This window comes from Limanda limanda, chromosome 17 (assembly GCF_963576545.1).
Source record: "Limanda limanda chromosome 17, fLimLim1.1, whole genome shotgun sequence".
Taxonomy (NCBI): Eukaryota; Metazoa; Chordata; class Actinopteri; order Pleuronectiformes; family Pleuronectidae; genus Limanda; species Limanda limanda.
The window spans coordinates 19,329,576-19,356,066 of NC_083652.1; the positions used below are offsets into that span (position 1 = coordinate 19,329,576).

Below are 26,491 nucleotides of genomic sequence, written 5' to 3' on the forward strand. Positions count from 1 at the left end.
CAAGAGCCGGCGCCTGACGAATAATGAGAGGGTTGGGAAGAAACAGGAGCAACGGTGAGAGAAAGAGGGCGAGAGACAATACGACTTCAGGATGTTGAATAAAACATAAGGGATGGATGGATGACTGGAGGAGCTTTCCACTGCTGCTGCTGGAAAGCCAGCATGTAAAGAACAAAATTACTTTCATGTCAAAGTATAACAGGTTGAAACAAAAACTGTGTGTGACACGACTCCACTTCCTGCCGATATCCTGAAAAGAAGCCAAAACAAGATAGGAACGCTGCCATTTTTTCATTTTTGTCGGAGCCACGGTAACGATATCTCACGATTCACTAAAATTACTAATTAAAACCAAACTTACTGGAAAAACTTAGAAGTCTACCTAAAAGGAAAGAAGCCATTGTTGAGAAAAAAAAAAATATTTGAATACAGTCAGTGAGTCAGCAACAAGTTCTGATTTCACCTCAGACGAAACACGTTCAGACAGGAAATGAGCAGAATCTTAGTAATTTACACATCCAGCAGCTGCTGAGCAGGCCGGGGCCGGCCGTCCCTCCACTGTCCCAACACTAGGCTACTGGTGCTGCGTCTCTCTGGACTGGGCAGTCCAGCTCTTGCCCCTGTCCTGCACTGGGGACCAGCTGGTCTGAGCAGGTTTTTATAATACCTCTGCCATTAGACTTAGGAAATGGAGACTGTTAACACGGCTGCAGCTGAGACTAAAGCCCCAAGGCCCTGTCTGCAAATTACATTGTTCTCACAACACTCCCATTGAAGAAGCCCACTGAGGAGCGGCTTCGGCTCTGGAGAGCGAAGCTTCGATGTTCTATTTTCAGTCGCTCCTATTAGTGAGTTTGTGGTCATCACTGCCAATGAAAATCATTTTCACCAGTAAACTTTGATTTTAAATCTGCAACAACACTAAATACTGGCTCATAACTTCTCCTCTTGTTCTCATTTCTGCTGTAGATATCAGTTTTTAAGATGTTATTCACTCCAAAAACCTCTCAGCATCTCTGCTCACAGTTTATCAACAGTTTCCACCTCATCCTCCTGTCCACTGTGATTTTCACTGGTCTGCTTTAGCTGATTTATGTAAAGGCCCAATCTGGTCAGTGGCTGTTTGCTGCTGTCCAGACTGATAAGTGTTTGTTTGCAGTGAGGATTTCTGTCATCGATCACAGCAGATGGCATCACATTGTGTTTGATCAGCGTGTACATGAGAGGGGATCCTGAGCCGAGCATTACATTTTTTTAATCAGAAGGATTTAAATAGGCCAGATAGCGTCCAGTAGCCCATAAATAAAAAAAAACATTAGACCAAAGTCACACCAATACTTTTTTTTATGCAACTAATATTTTCTTTCTACCTTTACACATGGGTTAAATTTATCAATAGACTCATGTGGCAGTTCCAACCCAAAGGTTGAGAACCACCGTAGCGAGAATGTCAGCAATAAAATCCTGAGGGTAAAATAAAATGGGCTCAAATCAAACACTATGTCTGAGCTGCCTTAAAGGTACATCCCACTATTCACCTTCATATTAACTCTGCAGCTCTCATCATAACTCAAACTTTCTAACTTTCTATTTTCTATTTTCTGTTTTACTTTTGTTTTGTATACAGTATTTATTTTCTTTTTTTTACATGCTTTAAATATTAATCCATTTCATATATTTGGTAATATATAGTTTAAAGAGATAGTTCACCCAAAGATGAAAATTCACCACTTTGCCGATGGATGGGTGGGTGGAGTGTTTGAGTCCACAGAAGACTTTAGGAGTTTCAGGGATACACATCGTTAACAGAGGAACTTTAGGCTAAAATATGTAAATTACCTCGTTTCAAGTTGAATTTGAACACCTCACCTTCCCCTCCATCAGCATAGTGGTAGAAAACGAGTGAATTTTCATTTTTGGGTGAACTATCCCTTTAACAGGCACTTCATTCTAATATCTAGTAATATTATCTCATCTCATTCTCATCTTATATTATCCTACTTACATTTCTTATTTCACATGTGTGCCTCAGACAGGGCAAAGGAAACCCACTGTCTTGTGCAGCAAGATCCAGCTCTGTCCTGCAGCGCCCCCACATGGCCCCCCACTGTAATCACATGGTCCAGAGACAGTAAACAGTGGGTGAGTGGGCAGGCTTGTGTGCGATCATCATCTTCCTCCTCCGTCACTCTGGCTCTACCATCATCCACAGGCCCGACCCGAGCAGGAGGCTGAGGTGCGTTCAGGGACCAGAGACTGGACCAGGCGGTAGGTAGCGAACATCACAGCTGATGTTTGTTGTTGTTGCTGTATCTGTTGTTGTTGTTGTCGTGACGCGCCCTCAGAAGTGTGACTGGATGTTTGCATGCGACACGGTGGGAAAACGCTGCCTCACGATCACTGGTCCCATCTTTTGTTTTTGTCGCAGCACTCGAGCTAATGCTATCTGCAGGCTAAAGGCTAACCCTAACCCTAACCCATCAAGAGTAGGTTCAAAACCATAGACTGTATATAAGGTTCAAACCCAGTGTTCCCACCAGATCATCATCACACCAGAGACAGTGTGAATTCACAGTAAACAAGGCCCAGGGATCTTCAGATTAATTAATTAATTAATTAATTAATTAATAATTATAAATGCCAAATCAGAATCGAGTTTTGAAATCATAGATGTAAAATGTATTTTATGTCATATTAACTGATTTTATTATCATCTCATTCTTATGTATCTCATCTATGAGGCTTTTTAAATGTCTTCTTTCACATCGTTGCTGTGTAAATGTAATAATGTGATAATATATTATAATGATGATTATTGCTTCTCAGCTCCCTGCGAGTATCTTTTGCTAACAGTTTATAAACTGGGATTAGTGGAAACGTGTTTTTAAAACTTGTTTTCAAAGCATGTATCAGGTTTGCTAAAAATTAACATTTTGTATTCATGTTGGTTTAATATGATGTCATTTCTTTTGCAATAGAGAGCAAAAGTGCTTGAAAATGTCGAGTGGTGTCACCACAAACGAATGAGAAGTATTGAATATGTTATCCATCGAGAGTCTATGCGGGTGGACTCACTAAAATAATGAATTGATTGTAAAATATCACATGAAAAACGATTATTATTTTTATATCCAAATTAAACGTTACGCATTTGGCAAGCATTTGTAATTTCCACCATCTGGCAACACAATCATTCTTATAAATGTCTGTCTGTAATTAACTTGAATTAATATCTTAAAAACCCCTATATAAATGGTTCCCTTACCTATAATTACCGTATTTTTATATCCAAAAACATTCTAATCCAACAACTGACACTGAAAGACCAACGTCTTTATGACAATTTTTGTTTTGCACTTCATCGCCTTGTACAGATCACCCTGTGTGTCATATCTGTAATCTGCTTGTTTTCAAGAGCTCACATTGATCCCTGCAACACTGACCTTGCCTCAGTGTAGTGTCACCATGGGCTTCTCCACCACATCTGCCGCCCTGCTGTGTCTCCTGGCGGGGGCTCTCGCTGCCATTCAGACCCCCCAGACAGGTGAGCAGCCCGATGAAACTGCAGAGCTCAAAACACAGAGGTGGTAGTCTGAGCTGTAGCAAGAAGGAAGAGAGGAGTGAGGAAGTAAAGGAGGTCAAGATGTCAGCGTGACATGTCCTCCTCTGCTCTGCATGAGAAAAGAGGGAAGAGTGGATGCTGCGTCTATATGAGATTCAGAAAGTTATCAAACAGGAGCTTTAGTATTAAAGGAGATGCAGCAGATTTAGGTGCATTTAGTTTTGTTTATTGTTTTTTTATATTTTTGAGTGGTTTTACGAGATAAATACTGTTTATATTTACCACAAAGGCTGCAACTGGTGATTATTTTCGATATTATCTTTGTAAAATGTGTCTCAGTCATTATTTCCTCTTGAAATACATGCAGTATGGTTTTGTTTGACCAACAGTCCAAAACATAAATGTACTATTTTCATAATAATGTGAAACGGAGAAAATCTGTAAATAATCACATTTGGGAAACTTTTTTACCCGGAAAAAAACAAACTTAAAATGCTGAATCTGTGTAGAGAAACTGGTTCATAGTTCACAGTCTGTGTGGTTTGGTCAGCTGTGCGGGAACCAGCTGAGACATCAACTGTTTCTCCAGTGTTTTTGGGTAAGCAGCAGGCGAGCACCGTGATCTCCCGTCAGAAGAGGAATGTCGACGGCAGTATCCCGAGCCGGTCTTCCAGCCTGGAGCAGGCTTGCATGGAGAAAGTGTGCAGCTACGAGGAGGCCAGGAAGTTCTTCCAGGACTCCTACCGCACGGTGAGATGCAGAATTGTTCTCACAAAGCCCTGCCTTGCTTGTTCATTATCTCCTAGGGCCCCTCCCTGTTTCCTTAATGCACTGTGTTCATGACAGAGAAAGCCACTGTGCAGCCTCAACTGTGCACTTATCTTGCATGTTTTCTCCTGCAGGATATCTTCTGGTCCGTCTACATTGGTAAGTGCTGTGGTAAAATGATTTTCCATTGCTGCACGGCCATAAGTGTTGCATTAGATCTTCTCAGACTCGCCGTCTTTCTGCTTAGATGGAGACCAGTGTGCAGAGAAGCCCTGCAAGAATGGAGCGCTGTGTTCGGACAGCGTGGGGGGCTACGACTGCGTCTGCAAGTCGGGTTTCACGGGGGTCCACTGTGAAAAGGGTGAGGAGGAGACCCAAGTTGTGTGTGATCATCATTGTTCATTTGCTCTTCAGCTGGTGTATGAGTGCTGCTATTCTCCTCTCTCTGTTTCCACGGTGCAGACCAGACGCCTTGCATCCTGGAAAAGAACAAGGGCTGCACCCAGTTCTGTAAACCAGACTACACAACCTACCAGTGTTCCTGTGCCCGTGGATGGAAGCTCAACCAAAGGGACAGGAATAGGTGTGAGCCTGCAGGTGAGTCTGAGGCAGGGAGAAGCAACCTAATGATGACCTAACGAGAGAGAAGTAATCATTACCTGTTTGCAATCTTCTCTCAGTCAGTTTCCCCTGTGGTAAAGTGAGCAGTCTGAGTCGTTGGGATGACAAACAGTCCAGCAACGCCCGCAACAACTTTGAAGGAGTTAGCTGTACTTCCACTGAGTGTCCCTGGCAGGTAGGAACACACAGACTCTCGCACACTGTGACACATCCCTGGCATATGTTGCTGATGTTCCTCGTGTCTTTTTTTCAGGCTCTCCTGAAGAGTTCAGAGTCGGCAGGCTTCTGCAGCGGAGTCATTCTGAAGGAGAACCTGGTTTTGACCTCAGCTCAGTGTGCAAACAAGTACATCTCCATCCAAGTGGCCGTCGGTGAGCAGACTAAACACATTATCACAACTTCCCAACAATAAGGATAGAAAATATAAATAGACAGCAAATACTCTGAGGTCACATGAGGGTGGTTCCATTTCCAATGCAACAAAGTTGTGCAGTTGGACAAAGGACAAAAGAGAATCGTGCAAGCTCCCAAAAATATCTGTGATGCAATATTTAGATCTATAATCCCCAAACACATTTTTTCAAATTAACACTTCAAGAGTGAAGAATGAAGTGAAAAAAATTGCTTTTTTTTATAAAGAATTCCTTATTTTAATTATGTTTCACGCAGGATTTAAAATTTATATTCAAAATGTCTACATATCCCCAGCCCTAGTATAATATCCAACTTTCATCATGTGAATGTACCTTATGAAGCTAATGGTACTGATGTACTGATGGGAAACAGCATGAGAAAAACTGACATCTTAACACACTGTGTGGAAGCCAACATGATTTCCATGAAGGTATGTAACAGTGACATGGATGTTTTAATTTTGTGAAAGCACAAGGTGACATATCTTCATATGTCTTGTTTTATCAACAGTCTAAATCCAAACATATTCCATTTGTGAGAACTAACACTGACAGAAAAGCTTCAAATCTTCACAATTCTCATTTCCATCTGTATTCTCAGGCTCATTCTGACATTCTCTGGACATTTCACTATAGGGCTGGCAGGAATGTCAAAAGCAACTGACTTAGACAGTTGTTTTCTTACATACAGCCCCCCCGGATAATTCCAGGAGATTTTCTGGGGTTCAGTGTATGTCTGAAAGCAGCGTATGGGGAAAACCATCATGAATGTCTTCACTTCCCTTCTCTTCCTCAGGCAAAGGAAACATCAACTTTCAAGACGGAGAGCAGACACTGTACGTAAAAGTAGTTCACATCCACCCGCGCTATGTGGAGGGTCGTCCGGAAAATGACCTGGCTGTCCTCGAGCTCCGCGAGCGCATCATCTTTAAGAAGAATATTATCGCTGCCTGTTTGCCAGAACGGGACTTCGCTGAGAACGTCTTGCTGAAAGGCGAGCCCCTCGCTGTGGTCACCGGCTGGAAAGATCCCCAGCAGGTATCTGCTTTCGAGGGCCCGCTCACCCTTAACACCTTGGCGTACAACCAGCTGGCTCAGTGTCTGGAGATTCACGGAAACCTGATGACCAATAAGATGGGCTGCACTGCTCCTCGGGCCAATGCCGACTGCACCATGAGCTCCGGCAGCCCCTTGCTCACCCTGTACAGGGATGTGTTCTTCCTCACCGGGGTGGTGAGCCAGCCGCCGGGGGCCGAGTGCGCCAAAGGCTACATCTTCCAGAAAGTGTCGCGCTTCCTTGGCTGGCTGCAGCCGCTCATGGGCTCCCGTTAGATCGGTAATCAGGGAGTATATATAATAACCCTGGGAATAAGGGAACTATTTCCATGTGTGAACTTCAAGCTCAATCTTTTCATTAGTTTAATCTTTTTGTCTTTTATTAGTACCATTCATCAGTTGTAAATAATATCTTACATATACAAACATGCATATGCATACACAGCATCAGCCTCAGTCGAGGTGATTGCTTTTCATTCCTCGACATGTACTTCCTCATTTTTCCACAAGGTGGCTCTCTGTTGACATTAACAGAGCAGCTCTTATTGCATGTGACCACCAAACTCTGGGCAAATGCAGCAGCAAGAGATGGAGTGAATTATTCAACATATGCTTTGTGACGCGGTCAAAGCTTTTAATAACCTTAAGTTGATGTTGCTTGTTGTGACTGCTGTTCCTGGCTGACATGCTCTATGTAACATTCCAGGTAATCACTGTTCTATGAATGTAATAAACCCACATAACCACCTCACCTGATCTAAGTACTGTTGGCATTTTTGGATGAAATATTATTTTTTATATATAAGATACCAGAGGAATGGTTGGATTTAAATATCTGTATATTTGGGAAATATCAGTGAGTCGTAGGTGCAGGTGAGAACTATTTTGTTTCAAAATTTTACAATAGATAAAGAGCTTTTGTTTTTCACATCCCTTAACTACACACACACACTTCCACAAGAATCAATTGATTAACAGCTGCCACGCTGCGTAATAATACTGAGAAATTAAGCATTTGAGCTTCAAAAAGAAAAGTAAACAAGACAAATGGTGAAGATATTTAAGTATAAACCAAAGTGTGAGGGTCAGACTGCTGTTGCCATCCCGCCAGCATGGCTAAAAATAGAGACAAGAGCTAAAATAGTGATGAAACGTAAGAGTAAATACAATTAAACAAAAGGGAACAAGCATGGTTGAGGTCAACAGAGACTGATGGACGACATGAAAAGAAATAAGAGATCTGAGTGTGTTTGGCAGGTGATTCCAGTCTGATGGGTCTGTACATTTAAAGCCTCTTCTATTTCTGTTTTTTACCAGTCACATCCAGAAACAGAAAAGCATCAAATCTGTTATGCTCATAATTTAAATGAGCCATGCTGTCTAATGAAAAAAAACTACGTAAACTGGTTGTAGCTATCCCCAGTTTGTCCCACGCAGACGGATATTTGCTTGCCCTCCCTGTCACATACCCCTGTGTTGTCTGGCAACATTTTCCCACAGACACTTTGCCCTCTGCAGTCTTCTCACAGCCTCCCTGGTGAACAAGGCCTGGACCGTGTCATGCAGGGAGAGAAAAGGAGAGGCGGAAGAATGGGCATGAGAGAGCGTGAGGGACGCCACATAAGAAAAAACCTTGCCTGCCACTTTTGATCGGGCGCTTGAAAAGGACAGCTCTGAAAGCTGGGGCCCACATTGGCTGTTGCCATGGTACTCACCTAGGAGATGGCTCCTTGCTCCCAAAAATGGCTCTGCTCCTTTACTGGGCCATCCAGTGGAGATTAATTTGAGTGGAGCTCCTTCCTTCCTGAGTCTGGTCCTGCCAGCTCCATTTATATGCTCAGGCTTACGTATACAAACACATTCTCGGATAGGTTCAGCTACACTTTAATACCGAGCTGCTGAAATCAACTCCTGCATTGCTTTAATTTTTAGTCCCTGAACTCAGCTTAAAATCAGAGAAATGGGGAGATGGGCACATGACATGAATGCAGAGAGTGGGACTAAGTAGCAGGAGACAGGAAAAGGAGGCTGAGTGAGAGATGTTTGACAGGTTGAGAAAACAAACGGCTGAGATGAAGAGATGGAGAAAGGACCGATAGATGAAGAGCAGAGCCAGACCAGGAGATCCGGGACGTTGACACAGAAGAGAGATAATTTATTGTGAGGACAGTTTGACGGAGCTACAGTACGTTAGACATGAATGAAAAGGCCTCGGAGAGACACATTAGCGCGGCCATTACTAGTGGGAGGAAGTGAAAGCACTCAATGTCAAAGCTTTCACTCTGCACAAATCAAATGTCACCAACGCTGGGCGATCAGTGAATGTTACTACAATGTGTTGGTACATCTGGCCACTGGCCTACTTCATCAGTAATCCTTCGCTCGCCTCAACCCCAAAATAAAGTTGCATGCTGTGACCTCAAATCCTCCCTATACCCTGTGTGTGCACGTGTGTGTGTGCGTGCACGTATATGCATCGCAATGACATGCTTATTTGTGTCTTGTGAATTGGGGTGAAGGGGGCGGGGGGGGGGACACATTAAATGACAGACTTTGGCAAGGATTATCTGTCTGTGTGGTGTCTGATTCCACGCAGGGGGTCAGCAGTGTGTCTGTGTGTTGAAGGCAGATAGACCGAGTTCAAAATCTGATCGGCTACGCGTGTGTGTGAAGAGCGCTGTGCTATCTGTACAGGGACGTCCAAGATCTAGTCCGGTAATCCCCCCCCCCAACCAAAATCCATGTCCCCAATCTTGTCTCCCTTCAGGCCTCCACAAACATGGGACTCTGCAGTCACGTTGGGTGGCTGACCCCCCCCCCCCCCCCCCCCAGCTCTGCACCCAATTCATCCCAGCCCCCTTCTCAAACTCTGCCACATGCCAGACAGGGCCGCTTCCACTCTGTTGAGTAATTGTTCAGGAGAGTGGACGTAAAGCAGGAGCTGGAGAAGTTAGGGATTGGGAACTGAAAAGTGGCTGAAGGAGATGGAGCGAGACAGGCTGTGGACTTTAATATTGCTCAGATGTTGTTAAGTTGTTGAGTAAAGTTTTTTTTTAGCAAGACTAAAGAGAGTTTACACCAACGCTAGCAGCTCTGAGAGGTTGGACCCAGACAAAATTCTAACATCCAAGTTTTTGTTGCTTAAAAGAATTATAAGATGTTGAGTTCATTTAAAGGAAAAGAAAAAACACTAATAACTCTTCACAATGTTTCCTGAGTGTATACAGCTGCACACAAAATACTAAAATCCTCAACACTGCTAATTTAAAATGAATTGCACATAGTCTGCATTTGGTTTTACTTGTTAATGACCTACTACAAATAAGCTAATTGATATCTATATTTATATATATATATATATGGCTATTTGTCTATACGTCAGTATTGCAATAAACTGGCCTCCTGCAATATCCATTAATCGATGGATGGACGTTGAGACAATTCACTTTTTCACAAATGTCATCCATAAACTCACAAACAAACTAAAAAGACGTCAGTGCTGGTAACAGATCCTTCCTTTCCTCACTTCTGTGTTAAAAGACATTTCTACACAGCTGATAAAAAAGCATCCCTTATTCACCTCTGACCAGAAACCAGGCCTTAAAGCCTTGAGAAACACTTTAAAAACAGTATGTTGCTTTCAGCATGTGGACGCAGTGACTGGTAGATACAGGAGGAAGGTAAATCCTGGAGCTGTCTTTATTCCACTGACCTCTACGCGACCTGGTAAGGGCTAAATCCTGTCCAGTGCCATTGAGAAACCAGACGACCCGACAGAAATTTCTCTGAGGCTCGCTGAATGAAAACAACAGCGCTATGTTCCATGTGGTGGTCTTTGAAGAGGCCAGATAAAACCTTTGAGTCATGACTGTGTCTACAAGAAATGTAAGTGGGAGTGCATCTGTGTATTTATGTGTCCTCCAGACACAGGACATGGACCCTAAGTGGGTCAAATTCACATGACCTTTGATATCAACCCTTCTTCTGAGGGGCTATGCTACCTCGAAAGGTCATGACCTCTGCAGGTTCAGGACCCTGAGCAGCCGGAGGGTTTAAGTCATTGTCGAACACAGACCAGGATTATCCCACTAACCACACTGCTACCTTCATTACCACACTCAGAGCATTTCACCACACAGCACAAACAAATGAAATGTAAATAAACATTTTCACCAACTCTGGCACATTACAGGCACATATTTATCAATGTGTATCGTGCTTGTTAAATAAACCAATGTTTTAAAAAATACATTAAAAGTTAAAGAACACATCAGTCAGTGTCTGTGTTAACGGGATATTACAGAGATTTAGTATGAAAGCTGGGGGCCTCATAAGAGACACATAAAGCAGCGGAGTCTGAGATATCTCACATTTCAGTCCCAAATATTGTTCAATCTTCGAAAACTGGAGCCTACAATTCCCATAAGTCAACTGGACACAATCTTCTTGTTATTATTCCTTTGATTAAGTAAACTCCTAAAGTCTTTCTAATCTGCCACACACACATGGGCAGTGCATTCCTCTCTAGTGAGCTGACAGCGTGGGGTGTTTGTACAAGTGTGTATATTTCATAAACTCTGTGTAAACATGGATGATATATCAGCTCCCTGAAAGTGAAGCCAAAGTGTCTTGATAGCCACCTGGTGGCTGGTTGCAGTAATGGTCATAACTCCCGCCTCCTTGGCGTTACTGAATGGGATATGAGCCAAACAAAAAATTCAAAGTACACATCAAATAGATAGTTCTCCAATTCTGGTTTCTGTCATTATAGGTAGTTCTTATCACATCAATGTTTGTTCAAGGGCTAATTTTTTGTGTAAGTTTGGTTTTTAGTAGTTAGTTGATGCTATAAAAACAGGTTGTAATGTAATGATTGACAGCTGAGACTGACTCGAGATTGGTCGAGTGCGTGTAAAGACGGGACCTCGAAACCTCGGCTCAATCTCCCGATCGTCACTACGCAGACTGCCTGTAAATGTGCAAGATGTCGGCGTTCATATCAGGGATATTTCTGCTTTATTTCTAGACAGTGGGAGCAAGTGGAGACATGTCATCCATCTTTATATACAGTTTATGGTGTATATGTACTGACACAGTGTACTGTTAGATTTCATGTATTTCTAAAGGTGAATAGTGATAATCGGTATGCATCATTTGGGATATCAACTGTTCCTCTGACCTTTTCCATGCACCAAACAACAGCACTATCACACGTTCCATCCCCTGCAGCATGTTTTAAGATGGGATGTGCGACTGGGAAAAAAGAAACTCTTTAAAATTAGACACTCTCTTCCTGCTAATTTTGGGCACCTGCATCCTGTCATAGTTAATGCATCCTGTGAGGTCACACGCTCTCATTCCGCTGCTTGTCTCTGGAAACAGATGCAGCATGCGGCCCTGTGTGTCGGCCATCCTGCCGTCACTGTGCGGTTCATTGTGTGGAGCCGAGCGGGGTCCTGACAAGGTGAGGCAACCTCTGTGCAGCAGGGACCCATGTAATGATGGAAGGATGAGGAGAGGAGAGAACTACACGGCACATACAGTTCACAAACAAGAAGGAAACATGCCAGACAGAGTTTGTGTGGCTCTTGTTCCTGTAGACACATGACACTTTTGGAGCATGAACTCTCCTCACACAGCACAATAACTCACCAGGCAGGGCTAAAGTTAGCCTAGCGCCTGTCTGTAAAGCTATATTAGTCAGAGACTCAGCCCCACATGATCGTACTGATCCGGACTTACCTTGTCACCCTCTATAAATACTGAAGTCCTCCACTGGCTGCTGGGATCTGAGTCTCCATCTGATGGTGGCACTTACATATGTTAAATATGTGTTTGTGTACATTAGATGAATCATTTAACATTGTGGAAAATACTTTTTCTCGTTCTGAGAGTATTGTTCAGTTTACTTAAGTCGTATAACAAATTAATGATACATTAATGAATATCAATTATCATAAGTATTACTTAATAAGTACATACCTTTTCATTATTTTTTCCTTTATACATTTTTTTCTTAAATGGAATAACATTTGAGCAAAATTTTAAATCTTTGCCCAGAGAATTCCACAGTTTCAATCCACGTACATGAAACACACATCTCCTTAATTGTAGTGTGTCATTGAGGCCCGAGCACCGACAGTTTCCTTGATTTACTGCACTGTCGAGTTTAGTTGTTCAGGTGATTACTCTAAATAAGTTCACCCTTTGATACACAAGCTATGTAAACCCTTTCTAATCCACAACATGGGTAAAAAAATGACCCCTATTAATTTCCTGTGTTATTACATGCATGGCTGGGTGTTTCTTTACTATAATCTTTTATAGCTTATTTTTCCTTCTTCATTAAGGAGAAAGCTCCTTTGATGACAAAGGAGATGATTATTCTACAGTAGAAGATGAGTTTTCTATGTTATAGAAGATTAGTCTTCTATGTTATCAAAGTAGCCTTCTTAAGTTAGAGCTGGATTCCAAGAAACATCCACAGCTCCAGTTTGATCGTGTGGAACTAAGTCTACGTCCTCAGCATCAGAGATTTCAGACAGAAGCAAGACCAAGAATTAGCTCCTCATCTTCCTCATCCTGTTTTTCATACAGCATCTTGTGACCATTTCAACCGTAAGTCTGAAATGATTGCGACCAGCAAGACTAACACTCTTGATAAAGAAAATCAAAAGCATATTTTCAAGTGCATATTAATCAGTCTATTAAGTATAGTCTGTTAAATTTTGAGTTTCATTTTCTTGATCTAGCTATGGTTAGTTAGCCAGAAAAGAAGCTAGCTAGCTAACAGCTAGTTAGTTTTTTAAAAATATTTCTCTTTCCCACTCATGGATTGTAAAATAAGACTTACTGACTTACTGACTCAGATGTGGAAGGATTTTTTGATGATCCAAAACAAGTTAATTGGGGAAGACCTGAAATACTGAATGAGGAAATTCATTCAGTGCAAAGAAATAGAAAATAGAAACCGAGCACCCATGTTGTGTATCAAAGGGCTAAACTAAAAGAATAACACTTGTTTGTGACTTACTATATAACTCGAACCAGGCTTTGTATAAAACACTTCAAAGGATTCATTAATTAAAGACTTCCTTGTTGTCCGTTTGATTAAGTCACGGTGTCAGAGGTTGTGGATGTGTTGCAAACGTGGAAGATTTATACGATCTGAAGAAAGACAAGAGAGTGTTTTTGACCTGAACAGATCTATTAGTCTGTTTGTAGTGATAGTGAATGCACCCATTACCAAGCAATAATATTTTTAAGTCAGCTAAATCTTTAAGTTTCAACACATGGGACCTGGTAAACAGTCTGTTTTTTCAGTGCATTTCAGTATTTCCTTGATTTAAACAGCTGAGAGATACAACACGTTAGTTATTGAGGTTTAGAAACGCTAGTTGGTGGATTTTATTGCCTTTTGACAGAACCAGGCTAGTTCCTTCCAGTCTTAATGATAAGCTAACTCGCGCTTGAATCCTGCAACATATTAACGATACGGACAAGAAGTATTGCATGATTCTTCTCATCAGACTCTCTAATAAAACTAAAAAGCGTGCACAGTACTTCTTACAGTCGGTGATGTGTCCCTGCAGATGTAATAGTTCCGCTCACTTCTCCAAATGAGCCTCCCAGCTTCTACAACACAAAATGTCTCTTTCAACTTCCCGGCTCCACACTCAACTAGTAACACAAAGGAAACAGCCTAATAAACTCCCTTAATTGCATATTATCCTGACGAGGGATTTAGAGAGGCATGTTCTTACAAATCCAGTTATGGTGATTAACTATGTGTGGAGCAGAGTAATGAATGACTCCCTTTTCTTGTGCACGACCTCCCGAATACTTGTATAAAGTATGAGCACCGGCATTGATGATATACTCCGAGCCTGTCTGCTGATAAACAGAGAGAGACCCATTAATCTCCTCGGCCTCAAGCAGCGACCCCTCCTCCTCTTCCCATGCTGTCACTCTCCCAGCCTGCACCTGTCAGATTAGTCTCACATCCTCAGCTGCCACTCCGTATGATAGGCCTCCTTACTGCCCAGAGCCCGCATGTCATCTCACTTTGCATGTATTTATGCGTTTTGTGTGTGTGTGAAGGGGGGGAAAGAGGCTATGAGAAGGCTGTCCCACGCAGAAAGTGGGTAAAATGTGAGGGTGGCTGGTCGTTGGTTCCTATGGGTCTCCTTCATGTTGCTGCAGGATACGGTTTGGTGCCATTAGCACGCAAATGTTAAAATGTTAATTAACGCCTCCAAATCACTGGAGTATTCACAATCCGAGAGGGGCTTGCAGTAATATTTGAAACCAGGAGCACACACACATGGCAGCTCTCTTGACTATAGAGGAGGTGTCATGGCTGCCACACATGCTCCAGTATGGAGACTGCAGTGGAAAACAGTTTTCCCAAATACAACTGTGACAGCATTGCCACAAATCACTTCCATTCGCTCACAGCGTGCACCAGGATTAAGGCAGGATGGGACACCGAGAGGGGGGGTGTGAGGTGGCCGGGGCAGCGGCGGGGGGCTCCCTGAAAGCCCCCCCTGGTAGATGGACTGGAGCAGCTGAGGCGACAAGCATGTGACCAGAGGGAGAAATAATAAGCATCACAGCAGTTTGTAGCTGCGTCAAGCCCCCGGACATAATCAGTGTAGGCCTGGAATAGAGGCCACATTTCTTTCAAAATAAGAGTCACAAAGATATTCAAACAAACTCAAGGATTCAAATGGCAAATTAGGCAAACCAGGGTCTGTGCTTCCATCACTTTGTGCCTTCCGTCCACATGTTGAGGGATCTCAATACACTGAACCTTAAATTGTTCATGGTGGTCAGAATATTTAGAATGTTTCGAATATGAAAGTTGTTTACCCCTGAGACTCCAGAAGTTTTTTGTGTGGACTAAACCTTCCATCCATTTATATTGTCGCTACACTTAAACAGATTTGTATTCATATTTCTACAATGAAGATGGGTGACCTATTTTTAGAATAGTGGCTAGCTAGGGGAACGAACTTGAACTTTATTTTTGAAAGACACCACCGGAAATGAAATCTTAATTGATTAACTTGACACTATTGGCATATTTTCTATGATTTAGCGCATTGACCGAGTGAAAATCAAAACAGCACCAGCTGGAATTAAGCAGAATTTCGCGAATACCAATTGTGCGTACACTTCGTGGATGTGACATCAAGACCGTGTGTGTGTGTGTGTATGTGTGTTTATGTTTGTGTGTGTGTGTGTAAGAGAAAGCGTCTAGAAATGATTTAATAAGGTGCCTCCTCCTGACAGGCTCCAATTCATTTATTGTAGAGTTAAAGAGTTAAAGGGAGGGAGGACAGACACTGTGGCGTCACTGGGGAGCTGTCACTTTCCCTCTCTCTCTCTCTCTCTCTCTCTCTCTCTCTCTCTCTCTCTCTCCCTGTGTGTGTGTGTTTGTGTGTGTGTGTCTGTGTGTGTGCGGAGAGGGATTACCATTACGCACGTTACGCGGAGCGCAGTCCTGGTGATGCGCTCAGTCGGGAGGTGTGCAGCCGGGAGCAGTGATCCTCAGCTCGGTCACCCAGCGACACACACGGCCCAATAGCACCAGTATAGCACCAGTAGAGGAGGAGGAGGAGGAGATCACTGGTGTGGTTCTGCACATCGAGGAGAGATTCCAGCGGAACCCGTAGCGTTGCATTCACTTTGGCTTCTGCGCCCTCGGAGCTGGGTGCAGTGGAAGTCAAAGATGCGCACCGCTACACAAAGGCCTTAGAGGGGGAGAATCTCCTGCACGTTTCCACCCTGACAGTCCCGGTGCTTGCTACACGTTTTTGGACCCATCACGACCCGGGATTGATGCCGATCCCTCCTCTGAGGACGACGGGCTGAGTGACCGGGTCCCTCCGGCTGGCAGCGCGGAGCAGGAGGACTCATCCGCTCCATGTGGATGTGGGGGTGAAACAACCAAAGACGGCTTGTTCCGAAATGTGACAATTTTTTCTTCCTTTGAAATTATTTCTCCCATTAACCCCGACGACCCAGCGTCTGCCATCGCTCACGATCGGATTTGTTTACATCGATAAAAGGTACGTGCTGGTCAGCATGGAGCCCTCAGGATATTGATTATAGGAACTGGAGGGGGGGGCAGGGCAGTGTGATATCCTTGAGGATACATGGCTGATATGCAATGAGAGAGAGAGAGGGGGGGACTGTTTTCTCTCCAGTTCTCTCCAGTGGATCCAGATGGGGGGGAACTCGGTATCTATATTTGTGTGTTGTGCTCTCAGGCTGTTTTGGGGCTTGTCACCACAGAGTTGCATCACTGACATGGATGAAGGCGATGCACCAAATGCATATAGGTGTGTGTGTGGAGCGGAGAGGACGCGCAGTTCTGCAGATGTGTTGCATGAAAAACGCATATTTACGCACAGGGGTTGTCACACGTGGGCTTGACCTCGAAAGGCATTAGAGAAAATCATGTAAAGCTGAACCAAAGACGCGTCTGTGGAGGACTTTGACCTGTGAGGAAATGTAACGTCTGATTGGCTGAGACGAGGAAATGGTTGATGTTCTTTTTGCTGCGCCTCCATTTTCATCCCTCAATTCATTTGGATATTCTAGGAGCGTCAATCACTCTTATATTCTGTGGTTTGCGTGTAAGATGTCATTCTCTATTTTTGGATCTCCCTGGCTCCCACACAAACACACACACACACACACACACACACACACACACGCACACACACACACACACACACACACACACACACACACACACACACGCACACACCAACACACACACCAACACACAAACACACAACTCAGTAACAATGGTCCTACTGCTGCTGCCTCAAACAAACACACCCTTCTAGAACCCCCTAGGGACCCTCCCATGTGGGCAGCATTGTTGAGAGGAGGTGGTGGTGGGGTGTTTGTGTGTGTGTATGTGTGTGTGCTTAAAAAAGAAAGAAAAAAGAGCATTCTCCAAATGTGTGTTTGCATTGAGCTGTTACTTAGGTCAGCTAAAAACCAAGGGTGTCCCTTTATAAGACATGTCCTTCCCATGCTGGCCTGCAGAGGCAGGGCGCTGCAGGATGTCTAACACTTCGAGAAATTGCACTTAAATACCCACTTGGGTCCCATTAGACAAAGTAAGTTAGTATGGAAATGGATGTCGATGTATGGACTGGTCAGTGGACAGATGATACCCGAGCCTGGAGTCACTGTCAGTGCAGTGTTTGTGTACTCAGAAAGCTCCGGGGCCTGTTTTGGAGTGTTCTGCTCTCCATCATCAATCCATATTCTGCACAGTGGCGCTATTTATTCTCAGGCTTTGCTTTTCATGAGTTAGTTAGCTGACTCTGGGGAACAGAGGATGATACAGTATCTCCACGGGGCTTATGCCATCTGTTTGGATGGTTGTGCATGTGTGTGTGTGTTCAGATACATTTGTGAGGACCTAGACCTTACGGAGTGAAGACATTTTGGGAAAGTGAGAACATTTTGGCCGGTTTCTAGCCCACTTGCAAAATGGCTGTTTGAGGGTTAACGTTTGTTTTTTTGGGTAAGGGTTAGAATTTTGGTTTGGGTTTAGGGTTAGGCATTTAGGTTGTGATGGTTAAGGTCAGGGGCTAGGACATGCAATACACAGATGAGGGTCCTCACTATGAGAGCAGTACAAGGTTGTGTGTGTGCGTGTGTGGCCTCTTTACATAGCCATCACACAGCTGAGTGTATGATCTGATGTGCAGATTCATCTTCCCTTCTTTTCCTTTCCTATTTGTGTTTGTGCTCACCTCTCTTCCTATTACACTCACAAACTAACAGACACACACAACACACACACACACACGCTCCAGGCATAAGGCGCGCTCCAATTCTTCCTCCACACATCCGGCTGCTCCTTGTTTCTCTCGCTCCCATGATCACTATCTCACTCCAGCCCGATCTGATCTCTCTGGGCTCCTGTGATCAAACCCCTCCATTCATCAACAGAAGGGAAGGCGCTTATTGATATTACATGGAAGCTCAACCCATGACACAGAGGTCTGTGCCTCAGGTTTCAGGTTGTGGGTTCGGGATGCCTTCACACCGGACCTATCGCCCCATTGGTTGTTGATGTAAAGAGAGTGAGGGGGGGCGGGGGGGATTTGAGATTAAACACTGGCACTGTTAATTGCCAAGTCAATTAGCATACGGTCTTGCTGTGAGCCCAGTCACATGGTAATGAGGCCTAATTAGGATGGCCAGGGGTGTTTGAGGAGGCTGGGGAAATATTTTTACTGTCAGTTTTTTCTTGGTGACACCCTGGAGGCCGATGCAGTGAATGGACCTCCCCTCTTCAGTCTCGCCATCCAGTGTGTATGTCTTGTCTTTTTTCCCCCTCCAAGGCCTGCTTTCTCCCTCTGTGTCCGTGAGTCTATTTTTTCCCTCAAACTTGTCCCCACCACCTCCTTTTTAATATTTCATCAGCAACACACGTCATACCCTGACGTCTATTGCCTCTCCCCTTGTCCTTTCTTCTTCTTCAATCCCTTTTACTGCCATCTTGTCATCTGTCACAATCAGCTGCGAGGGATTGGGGCTGACATCACGCGTTAAAGTCCATCAAACTGATAATGACGTGATTACATGAGAGTGAATCTGTGCAGAGAAATTGTATCAAAGGTTTTGTCGCGCAGACATCAACATGCAGAGTTTGAAATCTAATTTTCCGAGCCTTTGCGAGCATTTTCCGAGCCTTTGCGATCTTCTGTCTGTAGCCGCATTGGTAAGGCTTTCTCTGGAGAGTCACAAGTTCTCGGTTTATAACAACCAAATGTCCTGTCAGTGTCTTTGACTGAGAACGAGACCTATCTGTTCTGGTTAGGAGTGTGAACACATTATTAAAGGATGCATCTTAAAAAACCCGGCTGGTGATATATGAGGTGAAAAGAAACAAAGAGAAATACGAATGAGAGAAGAAAGCATGTGCTGTATATGCCATATATCTAAGGGCGTTTGTTGATACTGAGTGAACCTCATCTCTCTCACCTCTGTTTAAAAAACGTTGCTTCAGAACATATACTCCAACTCTTGAAGCTACTTCAAGCCAATTATTCACAGTTAATTCAACCTGGAACAGCTTGAGACAGATATATTATCAATGTATTTTAAGAAAGGTGTCTCGCCTATCAGAGCAGCCAAAGCTAATCTGAAGCCCAGATGCATTTTTAAACCAGAGTGGCTTAATTCATTATGACTTAAGGCATTATGTAAGCCCATGCGGCTACTGATGTAAGATGTTAATGCAGGCAGTGTCAGAACAGGAAGAGGTCTGTAACAAATAGCATCTTCAGAAAGCAGATGCCAGCACAGGACCCACGAATGACCTGCTCACCTAAACAGCCGGTTCGCTGTGTTTCTATCAATAAACCTACACACACACACACTCTCTTTTTCTCTCTCTCTCTCACACACACACACACACTCACACTCACACTCACACTCACACACACACCTTTCCATTATTGCCCCTGCCTGAATCAAACATTAGGAGAAAAGAGATTTGAAGTGAGTCGTCAAATTGCAATAATCCTCCCAATTATCACGGCGGTAATTACACAGCATCTGGTCGTGCGCCATGTCTGATAGTCGTTGGAAGTTGTAATTGCACAGGACGGCTTGTTATAGATCTTGGAACACATTTGAACGACTGCAGCGCTGCACAGTTGCACTCTCACACTTGTGTCCCTGTCGTGTGTTCACAGCAGCACTATAAGGAATGCATGCTGCATATTTGCCGAATTCAGCTTTGTGTGAGAATGTGCTGCATTCACAGACACACATGCATAATACATGCAACTAAACAGAATTTTATATTTACATACACACAGAGCCTGCACACGTGGGCATTGTGCCAGTCTATGCAAACGTGCATGAGAGTGACACGTGCAAAATGAATGCATGTAACCCTGCGATGTGCAGAATACAAAGATGGACCTCCGGGTGCCAGCAGGCTGCTTAGCGCTGAGGAAGATGATGAGAAACAGCAGCCATGCAGCAGAACTGGCAGGAGCTGGATCCCTCTCCCAGTTACATAAGATACACAGCAAGAATAAAGGCAGAGCGGGGGGGTGAGAGAAGAGGAGGAAGGGGAACAAGAAAGGAAGAAGGAGAAGCCAAAATGGAAGGAAGAGGGGTGTGCTTGGGATTAGTCGTGGGGAGCTGACAGGAGAGAGAAAATGTGGGGAGAGAAGGTGTTGAGGCAAGTCTTCCGCAGAACGCTTTTAAATGTGGCAGAAAGATGAGAGCGCTCTCGCTGCTGTGGCGGAGAGGTGGCATAGAAATCTGACAGAACTGAGGGTTTTAAATGGAGGGGCGGACAGAAATGGCTGCACGGAGCCGAGTGACAGAGAGGGAAACATTTCTAGAAATATGGGAGGGTGTGGAGGGATGGGGAGGATGAGACGGCGGCAGCATCCTCTGTACTGCACATAAAGGAAGGCCAGAGGCTCTCTCTCTCTTTCTGTTTCCATGAGTCATTAGTGACAGGCAGTGAAGAGGATTCCAGTGTGTGTTGCTGTAGGTGTTTGTTATGTATGTACGTCGGCTGACTGGCTGCATGGGATCATGTGTGGCCGCTGGCAGACCTCTGTGTGCATCCTTCATCTGACAGATCACAGCCAGGGCCACCATCTGTGCAAGAGGGTGTAACTGGGTGAGAGGGTGAGTGAAAAAGACTGAAGTCGCGTCTTGTCTCTTGTTGAGAGCTTGGACTTGAACTTTGTGATTTTTACAGTCACGTCACGATAGGAAGTGACAAAGACGGCGACAAAGAAAGACACAAAAAAAGACAGAGGAGGAGCAGCTAGTCTGCTCGACATGTTGAGGAGGAGTGAGCCTCTCTCTCTTTGTCCCCACTTCCTTTTGTTTTATTCCTGTCGTTTTGAGATGGGGCGTTACCATGGTTATCAGGGGCTCACCAGAAAAACAACACACTGTTAATTAGGATTGTGAGTGTGTTTGTGTATTTGTGGCCCCTATCGCCCCTGTCGTGTGTGTGTGTGTGTGTGTGTGTGTGTGTGTGTGTGTGTGTGTGTGTGTGTGTGTATACAGCTCCAGCACTGTTTATTTTTTCCATGCATGTTTTTGGTGACTCATCTCTCTGAGGAGCTGATTGATGTTAACATATAACCAGCGGCTCTGAGGGAAGGATAGAACAAGTCTCTTAATCTGTGAATACTAATTGTCTTGTTGGATAGCAGCTCAAACACACTATATAGTTTTACTTGGCTGATTTCAGCAAAATAGAGTTATGGACAAATCTTTTTCTTTCGCCAGGAGAATGTTTGACGCTGTGGTAACAGACTTCTTGCACACTGTGGGTCAGCGAAACAAGTTGTGAACACAACACAACACAACAACACTAGATTACGCAAAAACTACAGGACAGTTTATCACAGAACTTGGTGTAAGGATGCGGGGGGAGGTTTTACTGCTATGGAGCTTTCCTGCAAAATAATCTTTACTCTATTGCACTTGTTTAAGCGGTATATACAAGTACCGCTTATACAAGCTGGAACTTCTTGTATAATCTGAGCAGGTAGTGTTCAGGTATCTTAAAGCGCTTATGCCGAAATCACTGCAGCAGTCGTTGTCATCTAGTCAAAATCCGCTCTAGTCTATTTGCTGCAGATCCATCAGACCAGTCCTCTTGAGGTTTGTCTTCTTCTCTGTGACTGACCCATTTAATAAACTACCTGCTGGAGGGGCTGTGCGTGACCTGTAGCTTTGGCTGGTGTGTGTTTAAACTGATGGAACCTGGGGATATCCACTGTCCTTCATGTGGTATGTAAATACTGCAGTGCAGTCTATTTGTGGACACTGGCAGATTTGTTTAAATATCAAAACTAGAATGGCACTCAGTGGAGAACACCCCCCCGCCTATAGACCCAACTGTCCCCTTTTGAAACCACATCTACCTCGTCGCAGATTTGTAATTGGATCTTCACCAAAATAAACACATATATAGATATCCGTCTGTTTTTTCATCAATATCAATGAAAATATTCAGATCTCGCAGTGTTGAAGAAAGGGAAGAAACTGGTCTGGATCCGTCCCCTGATCCAGATCCACACCAAAATTAAATGGGGTCTTACTGGGGTCATGTACCACCCCTCCACAAAATGTGGTTGTGTAGTTTTGTGAGTCACCTTGCTAACAGACTTGCTAACAGACAAATAAATGTAGACCAAAATACAACCTCCTTGGCAGAGGTAGCTACAGAAAGACAAGTAAGGCTTTAAGCATAGAAAAACGTTTGTGTGTGTGTGTGTGTGTTTGTGTGTGTGTGTTTGTACTTTGCTAAAGTGGATTGTTTAACGCACCAGTGACTGACTCAGCTTGGAAAGAATTTCTGACGGTTGACAGTAACCTGGCAAGATGTGGTACTGTGTGTGTGTGTCTGTGTGTGTGTGTGGCTTTAAATACAGATCATCCTACCATAAAACACTCAGCCTGTCAGGTGACAGCACTGATCGTCCCAACAAATATAGTATTTGTGTGTGAATGTGTGTGTTTGGCTGTCTGACATTGGTGATGAATAAAGAAAGAGGTAGACTGAGACAATCGATTTGTAATGCATGCTGTTGTTGTTTTCAGTGGGACACTTCTCTCAAAAGTACACAAGCGTTAGTATTCGTGCTAGTGGCGCTGTGTATTTGCGTGTGCAGCATGTCGTGCATCATCTCCAGCCTTGCTAGACGGCCCTAGATGCCTGATAGTGAGTCAAACTGCTTGTCCGCAGTAGTTCCTTTCTCTGTATCTCTTGTTTTTTCGTTAAAATATGCATGACGCTGCAGCTTTCCTGTCAGTGCTCTGGTCACAGGTTCACTGGACGAGACTGGACAAATAACTCAGCTGAAACTCTCCTTAGCAGCATTGTGGGAACTCTGCCTCTGACCTTACTCTTTTGTGAATGAACTGAAGGCAGCGGATCTGGGCTTTTCTGGGTTTGTCGGTTTCTTTTCAGCCATGTTTGTGTTGTTTATTTCAAACTGTTGAAACCTAAATGCCTTTAAATGGTTAAAAGGAACTTTAGTGTGTTTTGTGCTCAGGAAGGCTTCAGTCATTCACTCTGCCTGAACTACTGCCCTTTGTTTCCTGACTAAAAACACAGCAGTGGATGATTGTCTGTATTGTCCTGCACAGGCGGATGGTAACTGTGGAAATCACTCTCTTCTGTTCTGTAGCCTTCCAAACATTTATGACCAGAATGACTCACTCCTTTTTGGCTTTGTCTCCCCCCTTTTCCTCCATTTCTTTGACTTTCTCTATTGCCTCCTCTCTGCTTCTCTTCACCATCTCCCTCTCTGCCTTCTGTTCTGTTGATCTCTCAGAAATGGCGTTCCACCCAGTCCTCCTCCTGCTGCTGCTGACTGTTGCTCATCGTGCCAGTAGTCAGAACTCCGAGGACTCTGAGGCTCTTCCAAGAGGCTGTGGCTGGGGCCTTGTGCGTCCCTACACCCTCCTCTGCGACCTGGACTCGATCTGGGGTGTAGCTGTTGAGTCTGTGGCTGCAGGCGGGATCCTGGCTGCCATCTTATTAGCTCTGGTCCTGCTGTGCCGTTTACGCCACATCAGTGAGGCTGAGAAGCGCAGCGCCGTGGGACCCCTCCTCCTGCTCCTCCTCGGCATCCTTGGCTTGTTCGGCCTGAGCTTTGCTTACCTGATTGATCAGGATGAGTCGTTATGTCTGCTCCGCAGGGCCCTTTGGGGTCTCCTGTTTGCCGTCTGCTTCTCCAGCTTGCTAGTGCAGGGTGTCCGTCTGCGCAGGCTAGGCCAGGAGCGTCGGAGCCCTGGTGGCTGCGCTCTCACTGGCCTGGCGCTGGGCTTGAGTGCTGTGCAGGGCATCATTGCTGCTGAGTGGCTTCTTCTGACCGTGCTGCGGGAGGGACGAGCTGCCTGTCAGTACCTACCTGTGGACTTCTCACTAGCCTGCAGCTACGTGCTAGCACTCCTATTGGCAGCACTAACTGCCGCCTCCCTGGCCCTGTGTGGGAAGACACACCAGTGGCGCTGCAACGCCATTTGGCTGGTGATGACCTGCCTGCTTTCGCTGCTGCTGTGGGTGGCCTGGGTGGGCTTCTATCTGTACGGAAATGACTGGCTGGGGAGGTCCCCGGACTGGAACGATCCGACACTGGCCATCGCTTTAGTGTCTCAGGGCTGGCTGCTGCTTATCTTCTACGCCATACCTGAATCCCACATCTGCCTGAGACCCCCACCGCAGCCCACTGCCCCGGATTACTTTGACACATCCCAGAATTCAACACGTATGAGGGAGACCAGCTTTGATGAAGATATCCCTCTCTCTCACAGGCAGTTTGTGGAGAACCAGGGCTACGGATACAGCGATGAGAACACTGCAGGTACTGTACCATCCATTATTTTATAGCATACTGGCGTAATATGTGCACACAGTGCATTCGAGGAATGTAGGCCAAAGTGAGTAATAGAACATCAGGAAATTTGCATGTGTTGCTAGAAATAAGTACAGGAGGAAATTTATGTGGTGCAGGATTACACTGCAAGTGTTTCTCCCTTCAAGATTGATGTTGTGAGTCATAGTGAGTAATCTCCGGCACTCCGTGTACTCCATACCAGGCTTGAGGAGCGGTGGCGGTCCTGGGCAACACAACAGTAACACCGCCACCAGGCCCAGCGCTCCTTTCCGCAGCAACGTCTACCAGCCCACCGAGATGACCATGATCCTAAATGGGGGAGCGGTGAGTACATCCTCCCAGTCTCAGGTACACGCCGCTTACACGCCACTCTCTCATTCGACCACGCCGACGAGACTGCATGCACATTTGTGCGTTTCCAGACCGTACGCCATTGCACAGGAATGAGGGAGAGGTATGAGTGTGTGTGTGCATTATCACCTTGCGTGTGTATGTTCACGTGCCTGTGGGTATTGTATTTAGTGGACACATGCATGGATGCGTTTGTCACAAATGGTCACTCATCTGATATTGATTTGTGTATGGTTGCCTGTTAATAAGCCACAGTGCTATCTGTCCACTGAGAGATTGGAATGACTGCCAAACAAAAGTTCAACACACCACTGGATGCAAAAGTGCTAAAGCAAAACTCTCTACTGACTAAAAGACAATTAGTCATCACTGTTCCCAAAGATAGCTGCTAGGTTTTTGCTGAAGTCAACAAAGGAAATGCAGACTTCTCGTTGAGCTGCTCTGCGTAAAATATCATTAGTTTGCCTGAACAGTTTTGTGCATCCATTTGAAAGGAAAGGTGAGCTTATGTAGGTCCATTGCATATGTAAAGCACAGAACAGTAACATCTAACAGGTTCTTCCTTGACGCATACCGCATACTTCCACTAAGTTTCGCGAAAAATCCGTTCTGTAGTGACGTTTGGTGAAATGCTACTAACCAACAAACAAACCAAAATGAAACGAAAAGGCCTTCACTAACACAACCTTTTGCTTCTTTGCTTCTTTACAAAAGCACTGTCCTTTACTAATAAATACTGATATACATTGAATTAATTATTCTATGGAAAATGTCCAGACAATCCTATAGTCTTTATACAGCCCCGAGTAATGTCTGCAGGGACAACATGCACCAGAAGCCGAGCAGAGGTTTGAGTATTTGCGTCTGTGTATCCTGAGAGAGTGAAACCCGAATCACCTTCTCTGATCTCTTACTGCTGTTAGCTACTGAATGCTTATTTGTATTTATTGCAGTGTGCATGCAGTGTCTGTCTGTACATGTCTGAATATATGATGCTCTTCAGACATTCATCATTTTCAAGCTTCATTTTTTCCTTCCTTAGGTGCCCTCTGCCCCTCCAACCTACACAGGGAGGCAGCTGTGGTGAGTTACAGGGACTGGAAAGAGGAAGAAGAAGAAATGAAGAAGAAGAAGAAGAAGAGGATGGAGAGAGTGAGGAGGGAGGGTTCCAGGATGAGGGGACTGCCTGGTTGTGTCGGACATGGATCGCAATCTGTGTACAGACTTTAACACTGACTGTGTGCCAATCAACTTTTATGATGTATGAGTGTGTGTGTGAGACTGAGCGG

General features: G+C 44.6%; 2 protein-coding genes across 2 annotated transcripts; both read left to right on the forward strand.

The window, feature by feature from the left end:
• The first annotated feature begins 2,204 nt into the window (after positions 1-2,204).
• Positions 2,205-7,171, forward strand: proza (protein Z, vitamin K-dependent plasma glycoprotein a). The gene is made up of 9 exons (XM_061090471.1): positions 2,205-2,268; positions 3,416-3,544; positions 4,152-4,312; positions 4,465-4,489; positions 4,578-4,691; positions 4,793-4,927; positions 5,011-5,126; positions 5,205-5,322; positions 6,161-7,171. The coding sequence occupies exons 2-9, from the start codon at positions 3,466-3,468 to the stop codon at positions 6,694-6,696; spliced, it is 1,284 nt and encodes a 427-aa protein (XP_060946454.1). The 5' UTR covers positions 2,205-2,268; positions 3,416-3,465; the 3' UTR covers positions 6,697-7,171.
• A 9,266-nt stretch (positions 7,172-16,437) lies between these two features.
• gprc5ba (G protein-coupled receptor, class C, group 5, member Ba) lies at positions 16,438-26,289 on the forward strand. Its single transcript, XM_061090702.1, has 4 exons — positions 16,438-16,493; positions 23,787-24,818; positions 25,054-25,199; positions 26,245-26,289. The coding sequence occupies exons 2-4, from the start codon at positions 23,789-23,791 to the stop codon at positions 26,287-26,289; spliced, it is 1,221 nt and encodes a 406-aa protein (XP_060946685.1). The 5' UTR covers positions 16,438-16,493; positions 23,787-23,788.
• Positions 26,290-26,491: the final 202 nt, after the last annotated feature.